Source organism: Mustela erminea, chromosome 13 (assembly GCF_009829155.1).
Source record: "Mustela erminea isolate mMusErm1 chromosome 13, mMusErm1.Pri, whole genome shotgun sequence".
Taxonomy (NCBI): Eukaryota; Metazoa; Chordata; class Mammalia; order Carnivora; family Mustelidae; genus Mustela; species Mustela erminea.
The window spans coordinates 60,770,216-60,786,644 of NC_045626.1; the positions used below are offsets into that span (position 1 = coordinate 60,770,216).

The following is a 16,429-nucleotide window of genomic DNA, read 5'->3' on the forward strand; positions in this document are numbered from 1 at the left end:
ACAAGGTGATTCACGTGGTTTGAGGCTGAAAATATCTTTTACGCAGTTGTATTCCCTGGTTTATAGCAGATTCCTTATTAATATTATTTAAATTATAAACTCCAAGCTTCTAAGTTATAAAAAGGCCAGAAATCCACTCAGAATCCTGAGTAACGACAACCAAATATTTTAAGATCCTGTTCTCCTCACTCAATGGATATTATCTATTACTTGATCTACTTCTAAAACAAAACGAAGTGAGAAAATCACCAGTTAAAATGAATGCCTTTTCTTTCATTTAGAAAAATGGATCTATCCATTCACCAGAGAAATCACTCCTTAGTGTGTATACATATGGAAACACAAAACACATTCTGTCGGTGGTTCTAAGGTCGTAGTGTGGGTTATTTCTCAGCTCTTCCACCTACAAGCAATAATAACAGTTTTTGTTGTTTGTTTGTTTTTTGTGAAGTGGAGATTTACAGCAAGGAATGATTATATGTGTGTGTGTGTGTGTGTGTGTGTGTAATTTTTTTTTTTTTTAAATTCAGAGGACCAGTGCCTGGGTGGCTCAATCAATTAAGCATCTGTCCTTAGCTTAGGTCATGGTTCCAGGGTCCTGGGATCGAGCCCCGCAGCAGGCTACCTGAAGCAGGTGGGAAGCCGGCTTCTCCCTCTCCCACTCCCCCTGCCTGTGTTAGCTCTCTCGCTGTGTCTCTCTCTGTCAAATAAATAAAATCTTAAAAAAAATTTTTTTTTCAGAGGAAAAAGGTGACAAAAAGAAGCAACAAATGACAATTAGAATAGCTAAGGTTTTAACAAACATCTAGCATCTCTAGTTTTGTGTCCTATAAAATATCCCCAGCCTTCAAAGAGCTTTCTAAGAGGCAAGGAGAAGTCCTTGTTCTACTAATTGAAACATATCAAGCACTACCAGAGCGAGGGGTAAACCATCAGATCTTCCCAAGTAGGGAGGACGGTACAATAGAGCCTTAAAAATGAGGAAGGAACTGATACAGGGAGGCATCATAGAAGGACAGGGAGCAAGCCAGGGTCCATTCCAAGAATAAGACAAGGCACGTGCAAGTATAGGGTACATTTGGGAGAGAAAAGGAATCAATGAGGGCAAAGTATAGGTAAGTATGCAGTAGGAAACCACACCTGTAGAGTGTGGAGGGTCGAATGCAGGAAATAGTCACCAAACTTTTTAAGAAGTAAAGTGATATGATCAGATTTGTATGTTACAAAAATAACTCTGGAGGCATTGCTAAAAAGACAGGTTAGGAAGGGAGGGACTGGTAGCAAGGAAATAAATTAAAAAGCAATTGCATTAGGATTTGGTAGAAGGTGAGCATAGCTTTCACCCATGTGGGAAAAACAGGAAGGGAGGTGGCTTGGTTTAAAAAAAGAAAAAAAGAAAGAAAAAGAAAAAGAAGAGTTAGATGTAGAAAATACAGAATTTGTGATGTAAATGAGTCATCTGGATAAAAATATCCAGTGAAGACCTGGAATATATAGGGGGAAAATTCAGGAAAGAATAAAAAAGCTAAAGACAGCCTTCCTAGTCCTCCAGTTCTAAATGCTATCAGGGCACACAGCACAGTCCAATAGATACAGGGCACTTAAACACAATTTGTAGGCATTTTTCTTTATTACGATGGGATTTACAATATTTTATAAGAGGACTATTACTACTACTATTACTACTAATAATAAAAAGCAGTAACACGTGCCACAACAAATAATCCATGGAGGGCTTACCACAGTATCAGGAACTATAAAAATTTCTCTTAGCACTGTTTCAGAGATAATATAGGTAGACATATGCTTGGGGAGTTAGGTAGCTTGTCCAAAGTCACATAGCAATCTTATGGTAGGAGAGCTGAATGATTAAGAATATGACCCATGGAGCCAAAGGGACTTCAAATCTGGCTTCAACTCACTTGTTGCATGGGCTTGGTAAAGTTGTTTAATGTTCCTGGTCTCTTTAGATAATTCCTCGTGCATAAAACCAGTGTTTACCAGAGAGAGTTATTTTGAACCTTAAATTATACAAAACACACAAAGTATAGAATAAGGTTACAAAATTGCTAGCTGTTACTAATTTTATCTCCTACTATGATGTAAAATAAAGTTCCAAACAAGAAGGTTTTATTTAACGTCTATTTAATTTTTTAAAAAGATTTTAAGAGGGGGGGTGGGGCAGTTGGAGAGGGAAAAAAAGGAGAATCTCAAGCAGATGCCATGCTCAGCATGGAGCCCAACATGGAGCTGGATCTCAGGATCCTGAGATCAGGACCTGAGCTGAAATCAAGAGTCAGATGCTTAACTGACTGAGCTACTCAGGTGCTCCACTGCCCGTTTTTTTTAAAATAATGCCTACCACACAGTAGATACTCAATAAATCTTTGTCAGATGAATGAATGCCTAATGAAGTAGTTGGACAGGATTTGGGTACAGATGCTGTGAATCCAGTGTCTATATTCTCTTAAGATACAAACATTGAACACACAGTTTCCGTGAGTCGAAGTCTCAGATGTAGACTGAAAGGGGGGGAATAAACTCCTAAATCAGAAACCTGAGAAGGACCTACAAAATTTAGGATTATGATGAGAAAAAAAGAACAAATAAACAAGACTGGGGAAAAAAGGAGAGAGAGAGAGAGAGAGAGAGAAAGGTGTGGGGAGGGATCTAGGGTAATTATTCTTTCCTATATTTGAACATGATAGGTTTTTTTCAAACAGAAAGTAAACTGAAATTCTAAAAAATGAGTTTATTAAAAATGTCATAAATCCTCACAAGAAAAACTCCAAATATTACAAAAAGGCAGAAAACAATAAAGTTTGATTATTCCTAATTCTTAGAAATAACCAATATTAATGCTGTATGAGTAATTTATTTAGCCAATCCCTCACAGATTATTTCTGTCCTATTATTTCTGGCCCTGTGCTATTAAAACTAAGTTGCAATAAACACCCTCACATTTATCTTTATGTCTGTACACATTTAACTACTGAGTATTAAAAACTTTTAAATCTCTGCTATTTTCACTTGTAAAAAATGAGAGGTGGCCACTGATTTAAAATTATATTCCTTAATGACTAGAAAAATTACGTATCTTTTCAGAGGTATATTGTTTACCCTTATATTCTTCCTTGAACTGTGATTTTATGTTCTTGCCATTTTTAAAAATAGTTTCTCTCTCTCTCTCTCTTTTTTTTAACATATAGCAGCTACTTTAAGTAAAATGAAGTAATTATTTTTCATTTCCTGTCAATCAGAAACCGTCCAGTAGAATATCTTTTTACTATATGAAACTGTTGTCTCTTTCAGTAACAGGTTATTCTAACTCAACTCAAATATTATGAACATATAGCTTATCTTTTGAATTTAAAAATCATTAACTGGGGGATATAACAACACTACTCATTAAGTCTCTTGTCATTTGATAAAGAGTAGCTGGTGTAGATAAACCAAAATAATTTCTATTTTCAAACAATGAAAGAGTACTAGTGCTGGAATATGGGTGTGGCCAATGTGCCAAGAAGCAACTGGGCAGAATGCCACAAGGAACCCTCACGCTTTCTGGCCTTCCAGCCAATATTCTGGGCACCTGGTCTTACTACCCTCACTGAGCAAAGGCCAGACATCATCAAAGGCATGTTCATATTCTCTGAAAACGCATGCCAGAGAAAGGGGTTGAGAAGGGCTTTTGGTTATGATAGAGATTAGGTGAAGAGAACTTAACAAAACATTAACAAACATTTTGTATCAGTATAAAGCAAGGAAGATAATTTGCCTTAAAAGAACTAGTGTAAGCCATTCATTAAAGAAATTTCCTTTTTAAAAATAACTTTAATTTCATGTTCACATACATACCTGCAAAATACGGAGATACCTACATTTTACTACAAAATGACAGAAAAAACTGAAATGGCATTTCATTTCCAAAAGAAGTAAAGACATCCTTTTAGCTATGTTTCAAAGCAGACCAACCACAGTAACTGCATTGCAAGGCATCTGCTTGACATCCCATCACTTGCCTGTGTTAAGATGTAACTCCTTTGCGCCTCTTCTATATCAACTAAACTGGCATTTATATAATCATTTTCAGCATTTTGCAGCTTAACACGACTGTGATCATCTGAAACAGAGAATGATAAGCAATTGTCAGTTCAAACTTCTCACTTCTTTTTTACTTTAAAAGTAATGTTCTGGGTACTTTTTAAATGATAGAAGAAACAAAGAAAAACTAGCATCAGAGGAGAGTTGAGTCAAGTCCTAAATTATTCTCTTTTTTATGAAGGAAGTATAAAAATGAAACTTGTTGTTTGTTACTGTGGTACTGGAAATGCTTTTGTTTGTACTAGGTTAGCTACTGTAACAGAAAAATTGACCAAAGAGTAAAATATAGTAACAGAAATAAAGCACCTACCGTCCTAAAAGTAAAAGATTCACTTAGAGTCTTGGTGCCTAAGAACTGATAGGTCTACCTACAAAAAAATCCAAAATGGCCTCAGATAGGTAAGACTGGATTTCCATGGTAGCTACAGTTCATTTTCTTCATTCAACTGATCTGCATTCAACTATATTTAAGTAATTTTCAGTACTTAATTATATGTAAATTAAGTGTTAAAGATTTTAAAATACAGACGGAATACTCTAATTCTTTTTCTTTCTTTATTCTACTTTTTTTTTTTTTTTAAAGTAGGCCCCATGCCCAATATGGGGCTGGAATTCACAAACCCAAGATTAATAAGAGTTGCATGCTCTGCTGACTGGGCCAGCCACGCGACCTGGAATAGTCTAATTCTTTACAGGACAAACAAACAGATCTAGCTTAGATATATTTCTAGCGTTTAAGAGTAAAAATGTCACCATCTTCAACAACATGGATGATCCTACAGGGTATTATACCAATTGAAATAAGTCAGGCAGAAAAAAAAAAAAAAGACCATATGACTTCACTTATATGTGGAATCTAAAAAAATAAAACAAAAACAGATGCATAAACCCAGAGAACAAAACCAGTGGCTGTCAGAGAGTAGGAGGGTGGGAAGATGAGCAAAACAGGAGAAGGGGATTAAGAGTTACAAACTTCTGGTTAAAAGTAAATTCCCTGCATGAAAAGTACAGCATAGGGAATATAGTCAATCATATTCTAATAACTTTTCTATGGCAACAGATGGTAATTACACTTATTGTGGTAAGCATTTCAGAATGCATATAAACACTGCATCATTATATTGTACACCTGAAAATAATATAATATTGTATGTCCACTACACATCAATTTTTTAAAAACCTGCCTCAAAATTAAGAAAACGTCATGAATGCTCATAAAAAAAAAAACCCAAAATACAACCAAAGCATTAAGTTATGAAGACTACCTATCAGTAAGAAATGAGAGACCTCTGTTTTTAAAAAGTGAACAAGGACAATACACAAAAGACTAATAAATTTGAAAAACATTTATTTAATCTATTAAAGAAATGCAAATTAAAATGAAAAGATAACTTTTTTTTAATTTCAAGATTTTTGGCAAAGTTTTTTTTTTTTTTAAATGATAATTCCCGGTGCTGTCAAGTCCATATCTAGCCCCTTAGTAAGCACTAGATGAAGCTATAAGAGAACTTTCAGATGCCTCGTTTAGACTAACAGGTATAAATCCTTCAAAATCCAAGGTTCCCATTTCTACGAATGAAACCAACGCATATAGCCAGAGACAGACACAGGGATTAAAAGTAACACACAAAAGGGGAAATAACACAAATTTCCAAAATGTACAACAACTACAGTATACATGAAAGATGTATTACTTTAATGGAGCCATTAAAAATCATGCTTTACGGTTAAAAAAAGTAAAAATCTCACAGATTTAGAATTTATGCTGATTTAAATATGTAGACTACAAAACTTTACCTTGTTATTTTGATGAAAAAGGAGACGTTTTCTCAGGGAGAGAAAGTACATGTGTAATAACACAGTTAACACGGGCTTAGTATCCTAAATACACAACTGTCAGAAGAATGTAACCGAATTATAAACTGAACACATTGGATTTTTACTCTGGAGAATACCTTCAATTTAAACTGCTTTCCTGAAGGAAATTTATACTAAATATCCTTTTTTCCCCCACTTTTTTAACTTAAAACAAAACCTGTTTACATTATCTCCATTTGAAAGAAAATGGTAAATGGCTACAGTTTCACACATCAATTTATCTGAGATGTTTCTGCTGGACTGAACCCAAGACCTCTGTAAATATTACATGTCATTTGCCAACAGGAAAAACTAAGATCTTGTTATAGTAAATCACTTATACTAGTGTTCTCGGAAAGATGATGTCAGCAAGCACTTTTTTTTTTTTTTTTTAACAGTCACTTTTTTTTTTTAACAGCTTAATCATCCTTTAACAGTTAAATTACGAGAGCTGGTAAAAAGGTCAGATACCTAATTAGCAAAACAAAGGCCATATATCTCCTAGATAACACTGATAAAGCAGGAGAATGTCCCCTTGTAGAATGCCACACCATCCCTAAAATTCGTGTTCCACTAGAATAGAATACCAAAGGAATGTATTTCCTCATGTTGTAATCACAGAAAGAACCCAAACCCCAAAGGTTAATCCTATCTATTGCACAAGTGAAAAAAGCAATTTGGCCAACAGAAGCAAGAATCCATAAAAACCAGGAAAGTTCCTCTCCAGGGCGCTGGGAATGGAGTTATCTTACAGGTGGCCTCCGATGTTCTGCAGAAAAGAACCCCAGAGAAAAACCTTTGGCAGTTTATACCCTTGCCTTCAGGACCTTGAACTAGAATTCAGTTATTTTCCCGCTAGCTTTAAAATCTACACCAGCAGTCACTCCAATACATTGAAAACACCGAATCACACAGTGGTAAAAGCACAAACACATTTCCTGGAGCCCCAAGGACTGACCAAAGGGAGCGGAGTGTTACTTAAAAGACACCCAGGGTCCTGCAAAGTCTGGCCCCAAATGGTGGGCTTGCTTCCCTCTCACATTTATTTATACAGTCAACAAAAGCAAAGGAACACTGAGAATTTTCTCAGGAAAAAAATTTTTAAATTTTGCCAGCAGATTAAGACCGAAAAATGAAGGTACTCCTTGGGAAAACTCTCTAGCTACTTAGAACTGGCTACAGATGTTGGTTGAACCTATATTTTCATCTCACGACTAATTAGAAACAAAACTCTGAAATTCACCCACGTTATCAGAAATTTATTTTAATTCTTCTGCTTTATTAAGAAGATTAATAAAAACTTTAAAGCATATTTAACATTCTGATTCCACAGGGGAAAAAAGAGAGTTTCTAGTGTTAACTAAAATATATCATGTTAAAACTATCTACAAAGATAGTAACTTAGTAACTATACAGTACATTTCAGGAAGTGAAACTATCAAAGCCTTTTTATGAGAAATTGTGACTTTATGATTTATATTCTCTAGCAAAGATTATAGACAATGGCTCGTCTCCAATTAGGAATCATCACTTCATGTATGGCTTAAAATATCTGTGAGACGAGACACACGTCCCCTCACAACCTGGGAGTCAAACGTCCCCTTTCTCTCTGCCCTATTACTATCAGTCAGCCCAAAACCTGTGAAGTGTTCATTTCAAAACAGAGTTCTGACTTCTGAATTAGTATAAAAAAATAAAACATACAAACACTGGAAAGTTAAATGCTTTCTCCTCTGCCAGAGTTTATTCTGCCCAGAAACCTCTGAAATGAGATTATTAAAGAGTCCCATAACCCCGGGGCTCTGAGTATTAAGTCCCAAAGCCCCCAGTACTTTACCATCATTCTAAGTAAGGATATGGTTATCTCCCTCTTTCCTAATTTTTTTTTTTGGAAGATTTTATTTATTTGACAGACAGAGATCACTAGTAGGCAGAGAGGCAGGCAGAGAGAGAGGAAGGGAAGCAGGCTCCCTACCGAGCTCTGTCCCTGGACCCTGAGATCATGACCTGAGCTGAAGGCAGAGGCTTAACCCAATGAGCCACCCAGGCGCCCCCTCTTTCCTATTTTTAAAAAAATTCAGAAAAGGGAGAAAAATGAAGACAGTTCAAACTACGCTACATGAGATACCCAAAAGTAATCACAGGAAATCTTATTTCTCAACATCTAATAATACCAAAAGCTGAACTATCAAGAATGTATATATGTACATATATATATATTTTTTAAATGGGGGCACATCTGTTCTTAATTCTTGTCACCAAATGAATGAAGAAACGCAATATCCAATAGAACTGTAGCTTGTAAATTGGATAAACATTGAGCAAACTTCTGATGAATATTCCCTTCACCTCCCACCCTCAAACAGTATGTTTTCTGAGAAATGGTTTCATCTGTCAAGAAATGACGTGCTAGTTGTGGCCTGAGCTGACAATACAGATTAGCTTCCTCTTTCAATAATGTCACAATAAGCCTTTTTTTTTTTTTTTAAATCACCCCTTACCCCTTTCAGTGGTTCACCTTTTATCATTATTGTAAGAAGATCTCCTTTTTGAAAAGTTTTCCAGGTCAAACAGGAAAAAAGATTCACACTTATAACCATCCTCCTAGGTTACACCAAGGCAGAGATACACAATCATTATCATCAACTGGGCAAGGAGAAGACCAGTTCCATTAGTACAGCAGTGAAAGACTTTCACCTCTACTTCTTCTGTTCTCAACCAGAGGGAAACCATAAGTTTTCAAAGACTAATGTCTATATTTTATATGTTACCTCCCTGTAAGAATGCAAAGCATTTCATAGATATGTTGACCCTCTTTGACTCTGCAAGTTAAATATGTGAGGCATAAATATTAATATTCTCTCTTGAATCAAGCAACAAGCCAAAAGCAAAGCTAGAACTAAAATCCAAGTCACCATACATGCACTACCATAATAATGAAGAAACACACACCTTAGTAAACACAGAGTATTGACATTTCAATTGTTTCTTTTGAAAATAAAACTCAATTTGGTGAATAGTTCCTTTATTAATGACATAACCAACTACAACCACTATACAATGCAGTGCCTAGAATGTGTCAGGTACTGTATGACACACCTTGCAAAATTTCTGCAACAATCCTCACAACTCTATGAAGTTGACATTATCATGCTCATTTTACTGACACTCGGAACATCAAATCATTACCATACACACACTAGAGAAGCACAAGAGGAAATTCAAACTAGGTTGTATGACTTAAGAGACTACATATTGGGGCGCCTGGGTGGCTCAGTGGGTTAAAGCCTCTGCCTTCGGCTCAGGTCATGATCCCGGGGTCCTGAGACCGAGCACCGCGTCGGGCTCTCTGCTCAGTGGGGAGTCTGATTCCCTTCTTCTTTCTCTGCCTACTTGTGATCTGTCAAATAAATAAATAAAATCTCTCTTAAAAAAAAAAAAAAGAGAGACTACATATTTCCCACACTACATTGTCTGATATGTCCAAGTTGGCTAACAACTTCCATCTTCATCTGTCACACAAACCTCTTTCATGAAGACCTAGACTATGCTCTAAACAGCCTCTCTGAGGGAACCCCCACCATAAAGGTCCCTTCTTCACATTTAAATCCTTCAACAACTTTATATATAATTTTAATTGTATGCATCATCAAATGTATTTTAGAAGCCAGCAACAATAACATAAAAATAACACACAATTTATTTAAAGCTTTTTAAAAGAAAAAATTCTAGGAGTGCCTGGGTGGCTCAGTTGGTTGCGTAACCGACTACTGATCTCAGCTCACTCAGGTCTTCATCTCAGGGTCATGAGTTCATGCCCCACACTGAGCTTAAAAAAATTTTTTTTAAATTAAATATTACTTAAAAAATTAAAAATTAGAAAAAAGAAAAAAATTCTACTAAGTAGTAATTCCTAGTACCACCTTTATTGGACTATGTATTGTGGAAAGAAAGGTGACCAACTGATGCCTGAGGAGGCTGAGGGAGATGGGCAGGCTTCATTACAAAGATGAAGAAGGAGCACATACACACAAAGGAGTAAAAGGGACTGGTATATCATGAAGGACCAAAAACTGAAAAAGCCTGAAGAAGTCCCAAAACATGCTGAGGCCAGACTCTGAAGAGCCTTGTGTGCTGTGCTCCAGGCACGGGCTACCTCAATGAAGCTCTCTAGAGGACTGACACAAGCACATTCGATTCCAAGAAAATAACTACCAGCACTAGGGAGCATAGACTGCAATAAAAGGAAGATAACTTAACACACTGAGGCACTGACAGTTTAATCAAGAGACGAGGACAGAACCAAACAGTGGCAGAAATGCAGAGAGTTACAAGGAAGCATGTCCCAGGTACACATCATCACCAATTTGCGAACCAAGCAGGTATTGTTCTAGAAACATCCAGAAAGCTCAATCTTTTTCAAACACTAGGTTGACTATCTGTGATTTCAATCTTTTTAGTCCATCAAGATTTTCAGTTCCTAAACTTGCTAGGACACAATGTTAATTGAGTAAATCCAGCTTTCACACATCTCCAAACTGAAAATAGATCTTTAATCTATTCCTAAGAGTCCCTGCAATGAAAAGCACACCTGGGAAGTACCCTTTAAAAATGTGTAAAATCAATTAATCCATTAACGTACTTTGGAACATGGACATCTTTCCTCTTTAATAGTTTGTATAAAATGAGACATACCAAATTTCAATTTATCAGTAAGCACCTCATCACTTTCCTTGAAACTCAGAATCTTTCCTTTAAGGAAAGACAGAGCCTAAAACATGGAAGGTAGAGGGAGTTGGGGGGAAAAGTACTTTCCCTACAACCAGAAGTCCATGGGATACCACAGAAACAAAGTAGACCAAATATTTATTAAAATATTTCCATTCGAGGACTGTTCTAAGTACTACTAAGGACCCACCATACTCTTGTGGAGCTCACCTTCTCAGAGAGGGAGATAGCAATAAGCAAAACTACCAAGTAAATCATATTTTACACAGTAACAAATGCTAAGAGGGGAAGAAGTAGTGTGAAGGGGAATAGTCATGTTGGGAGTGGGACAGGTTGCAATTCTAACTGGGGTGGGCAGGGTGGGCCTCACTGAGACAGTGACATTCAAGCAAAGACTTGGAGGAGGTCAATCATATGACTATTTTGAAGATTTTATTTATTTATCAGAGAGAGGGACGGGGAGAGAGCGAGCACAGGCAGACAGAATGGCAGGCAGAGGCAGAGGGAGAAGCAGGCTCCCTGCTCAGCAAGGAGCCCAATGTGGGACTCGATCCCAGGACGCTGGGATCATGACCTGAGCCGAAGGCAGCTGCTAAACCAACTGAGCCACCCAGGCGTCCCCATATGACTATTTTGGTTAAGAGTGTTCCAAGCACAGAGTAAATACCTTAAGGCGGTGTGTCTGAGGGACACAACTAATGGAACTTGAGCTAGGCAAACAAAGGGAAGAGAAGCAGCCGGCAGTTTAGGTTCAGAGAATCAAGAAAATCTGTATTGATTCATCAGTCTCACCTCATAAATTCAACACAGAGAAAAAGAGTTTGTACTTCCATCTTTTTAGTGTTTACCTAGAAGAGAGTCCTAAACAATTTAGGTTGGCAAGTGTTCAAGCACTGTTGACACAATAAATTCCAGAAAATTTTCATATTCAAATTAAACTATGGTAGAATTTTGTTAGAATAACAAATCACTTTTTTTTTTTTAAAGACTTTATTTATTTGAGAGAGAGAGAGGGTGAGCAGTGGGGAGGGAGAGGGAAAAGCAGACTCCCCAGTGAGCAGGGAGCCCCACGCAGGCTCAATCCCAGGACCCTGAGCCAAAGGCAGACACTTAAGCAGCCGAGCCACCCAGGCGCCCCGAAAGATAAATCACTACTAAACCATTCTGAAACCAACACGGGAGAAAAGATTATGTTAACTGACTAGAAAAGTGACCTAATTTAGCAAAAAAGAAAGAGCTCAGACACCTCCAGAGCTTTTCACTGTAGATACCTGGAACTCTGGCAGAGGAAAGCAAGCTGGTGAGGGAAGGCTAAGGGGCCTAGAAATGTAGATTCCGGTGTCTGTCCTGGCTCTACCAACCAGGGTGACCACAGACACAGCTGTGATTTATTAAAAAAAAGAGTAACCTGCTCCTTGAGAAACAAAATTAGCATCCAAGTTAGTGAGACACCACACGCTGTGGTAACCAGAAGTCACTAGTCCCAGTTTTCTTTTAAGATGAGCGGGCTAGACTAGACCAACCCTTCTTAATTATTTTTAATGACTGACCCTCACGTAATATCCTAAAAGCATCTAATACAAAGCTCTTTGAAAAGTCCTATTTCGTCTTAAAAATGCACAGGAACTTAAAAATTCTACTTCATCATGCATCTGTACTTTTAACATATAAGCAACCACGCCTCCCTTCCCCACCTTCTGAGTATAAGCAATGGTCCTGAAAGATGTGCCATGTTTCTCTAAGACATTACTCCAGTGCCTTCCCTACGCACTTCTGCTCTGTCCTCCAGTCCCCTGGGTTAAGCAGTCTACAGCAGAGCTGCCCAAGTGACCAGCTGTGGCTACAGTGGGGACCCTCTGTTAGAAGGCTACTGATATGGCAAGATATTGACCCACTTGGGCCATGGGGCAGCAGCAGCAACGCCCACACTCGCAGCCACCTGCAGCCTTCTGTTAGAGTGACGCGCTCTATAGCCCGGGACCCGGTCATGTTCACCATGTCCTCCTGCTGCCTGTCACAGTACCCTCACCAAGCACCCCATTCAAGAAGCACCAAATTCAGAAACCTGGAAAGACACTGGGATAACCCAGACTATACTCCAATTTCCTGTTTTACAGGTACCCATCTGTGTGGGTGTGTACAGTTCTAGGCCGTTCGATCACATGTGGAGGTTGTGTAATCACCACCACCACCAAGACATAGTCCTGTTCCATTATCACAAAGATCCTCTGTGCAACCCCTGTAGAGTCACACTCTCCACCAACCCTGTCCCTAACCCATTAATCTATTTTCCATCTCTATAATCTTATCATTTCAAGAATCTTGTAAAAATGGAATCATACAGTATGTAACCTTTGAGACTGGATTTTCTGACTCAGCATGAGTCCTCTGAGACCCACCTGACTTGCTGCATGTTATCAATAGCTCATTTGTTCTTACTGCGGAGTAGGATGCCATGGTATGAATACACTCGTCTGCTAACCACTTCACTCACTGATGGACATTTGGGCTGTTTCCAGTTTGGAGCTATTACAAGGAAAGCTGCTATGCACATTTCATGAATGCATTTCTGTATGGACAGAAGGTTGCAATTCTCTGGGATAAATGCCCAGGAGGGCAATGGCTGGGTTATATAAGGTATGTTTAGCTTTTCAAGAAACTGACAAACAATTTTCCAAAGTGGCCATAGAGTTTCTCACTAGCCTTACAGGAGATCCAGTTTCTGTATTCTTGGAATATTGTGGCCTCATTATTTCAGCTGTTCATGTGGGTATGTAGCAATCTCTCGCCAACATGGTTTTAATTTTCATTTCCCTAATGGTTAATGATGTTTCCCTCACAGTTAATGATACTTCCCCAACAGTTAATGATGTTTTTCATATGCTTATGTACTTATCTGCCATCTGTGTTCATAATCATTTGCCCATTTCCTAATTGTGGACTTCTAGTTAACCACAGTAGAGCCATCCAAATCATAAAATTAGAGACGCCTGGGTGGCTCAGCTGGTTAAGCATCTGCCTTCGGGTTATGATCCTGGGATCAAGTCCTGCATGGGGCTCCTTGCTCAGTGGTGAGTCTGCTTCTCCCTCTGCCTGCTGCTCCTCCTGCTTGTGTGCGTGCTCTCTCTGGCAGATAAATAAGTAAAATCTTTAAAAAAATCATAAAATTAGTAGTGATACTTTACTAACTCAAACCCCTTTCAAGTTTCACCAACTGTGATATAAAACCTTTTTTAAAAAAGGATCCAATACAGGATCACATTTCACTTTTTTTTTAGAGATTTTATTTACTGAGAGAGAGCATGCACATGAAAACTCGAGCATGTAGGCACTGGGAGAGGGGCAGAGGGAGCGTTCTGTACTCACTGCACTCTGTAGGGCAGTTCAGGATTTCAATGTGATGTGTCCCCTTATTGGTCATGATTACTTGTTCAAGGTTGTGTCTGCCAAACTTCTCTGCACAGTTAATACTCCCCTCTTACATTAATCAGTATTTTATAGGAGGGCTTTAAGATTATGTAAATTTTTTGTTCCTCATTAAAGTTTCACTCACCAGGTTTACCATCTACTTCAGCATTTATTACTTGCCATCCTACACTAAGGCAGATCCTTCCTTTCTCCCCATTTATTTTTTTTTAAGATTTTATTTCTTTATTTGACAGAGAGAGATCACAAATAGGCAGAGAGGCAGACAGAGAGAGAGGGAGAAGAGTATTCCCTTCTGAGGACAGAGTCCGATGTGGGGCTCGATCCCAGGACCTGAAATCATGATCTGAGCCGAAGGCAGAGGCTTAACCCACTGAGCCACCCAGGAGCCCCCCCCTTCTCCTCATTTATTAATTCATATTTCTTTGTAAGAGTGTAAACCCACCATGGATTCCTATTTTATTCAGCAGGTTATAATTATTGTTTCTTTCAAATGTTCCAATCACCCCCAGATTTGGCCCATGGGCTTCAAGATGGTTTCTGTGTCCTTTTGACATAGCTTCATCATTTCTTGAACATCCTTACCTTCTGGGACTACAAGAAACATTCCAGGCTACTCTTATACTTTCCCTGCCCTAGCCCTAGAGTCAGACATTTCTTCAAGGAGCCCTTTTCCTCTTAGTAGAGAATGAAATTTAGATACCAAAAGCTAGGCAAGCCCAACGCCAAGAGGGTATCATTGTTCCCAAGACTTCCCAGTGGCCAGGGTTAGGAAATATAAGCATGCACACACACATCTACATTTCTTCATATCCATATTCACTGAAAATCATGAGTTCATACGCTGATTCACTAATTCTAATCCAACCTCACAGGGTTCACTCCACCTTTCCTTCGTTCTTCAAACATGCCCCCCCCACCCCCACCAAGCATGCTTTCCCCCTTATTTACATGTCTTCCACCTGCTGGTCCCCAACCCCAAGCGCTCTTAGACTGAATTATTCAGAGGAGAGAGGGGAGGCTTAATGATGTCTTTAATACCACCTTTACTATCTTACTATTAGAGATAACAGAAACTAGATATGATTTTTTAAATATCAATAATGCCCTAACTGAAACATGTAAGAAAATAAATGGAAAGTAGTTATAAAAGATAATATCTATTTTAATATACATAAATAGTTGAGTAGAAATACATCAGAAGAAAAAAAGCCACCACAAATTTCAAAGTCTTAACAAATAACAAGAAAAACTTTTAGTAAGAAAACTGATATTAGAATGGATTTGAGAATGTGAAATGCACTTGGTCTTCATTTTTAAACTTCAGATGGAATAAGGAAGAATGTTAGCAAATATTTACATAAGAGTTACCATAAAATTTAAGTCCTATCTATATTTGCTCTGATTACTATTATACATAACGTTTATCTAAATCTGCACTAAGATGACAAGTAGATTCCTGTCATGTATAAAGGTCTGTTCTAATAATTCAAAGATCTGCGGTCTTATAATTCTGAGACTACTACAGTGTTTCTTCATAATTCTTTGACTTGCCCGCACATTTTCTGGATTATGAAATAAACAGTATCATCTATAATTATGATGGTTTTAAAACATGTCCACAATTCTTGGTAATTCTTCCATCTACCAGTGGAGCATCAGTCCTCTTCCCTAGAACCTGGACGGCCACTAATGAAAAGAATATGATGGAAGTGAGAAGACTTCTAAGTCTGGGTGGTACAAGGCAATGCAATTTTCAGCTGGCTCTCTCAGAACGCTCACTCCTGAAACCCAGCTTCTATCTGCACGGAAGTCTAGGTCACAGTCATGGCCCACGTAGGTGTTCCAGCTGACAGCCCACAAATTAGTGACGAAGGCCTCAAGGTGACTCGAGCCCTAGCTACCATCTGAACTACAACTGCAGGAAGACCCTGAGCAAAAATCTCCTGAGTCCAACTAACCCCCAGAATCTGTAAAGACGATAAATGACTGCTGTTGTTTTAAGCCACTGTTTTGGGGAGGTTTGGTACACAGCATCAGATAAAACAGCAAGCTTTGTTTCTTTTTATTTCTAATCTGTATGCTTTTTATTTCTTACTCTTCTTCCTGTAGTAGCTAGGACCTAAAGCACATTAAGAAGAAGCGGTAACAATGGGCACCCTTATCTTGTTCTTCATTTTTGTTAAAAAAAAAAAAAAAGAAAAGAAAAAGAAAGAAAAAGAAAAGGTTTCTCCCATGTTATCATTCAGACTTGTGTTATTATAGGCATCTCTTAGACAGTTTATATTAGGTTACAGAAGTTCCCCTCTCTTTC

General features: G+C 38.1%; 1 protein-coding gene across 7 annotated transcripts in view; it reads right to left on the reverse strand.

The window, feature by feature from the left end:
* The window catches only part of PTPN2 (protein tyrosine phosphatase non-receptor type 2), a 79,584-nt gene that overhangs the window by 33,437 nt on the left and 29,718 nt on the right, over nt 1-16,429 (reverse strand). For 6 of the 7 annotated variants that reach the window (XM_032309576.1, XM_032309577.1, XM_032309578.1 and 3 more), the window contains one exon: nt 4,023-4,123. In XM_032309576.1, the coding sequence (XP_032165467.1) occupies nt 4,023-4,123 (101 nt within the window). Of the gene's footprint in view, nt 1-1,922; nt 2,014-4,022; nt 4,124-16,429 lie in introns of those variants that run through there. The other variant, XM_032309579.1, reaches the window with a different exon arrangement.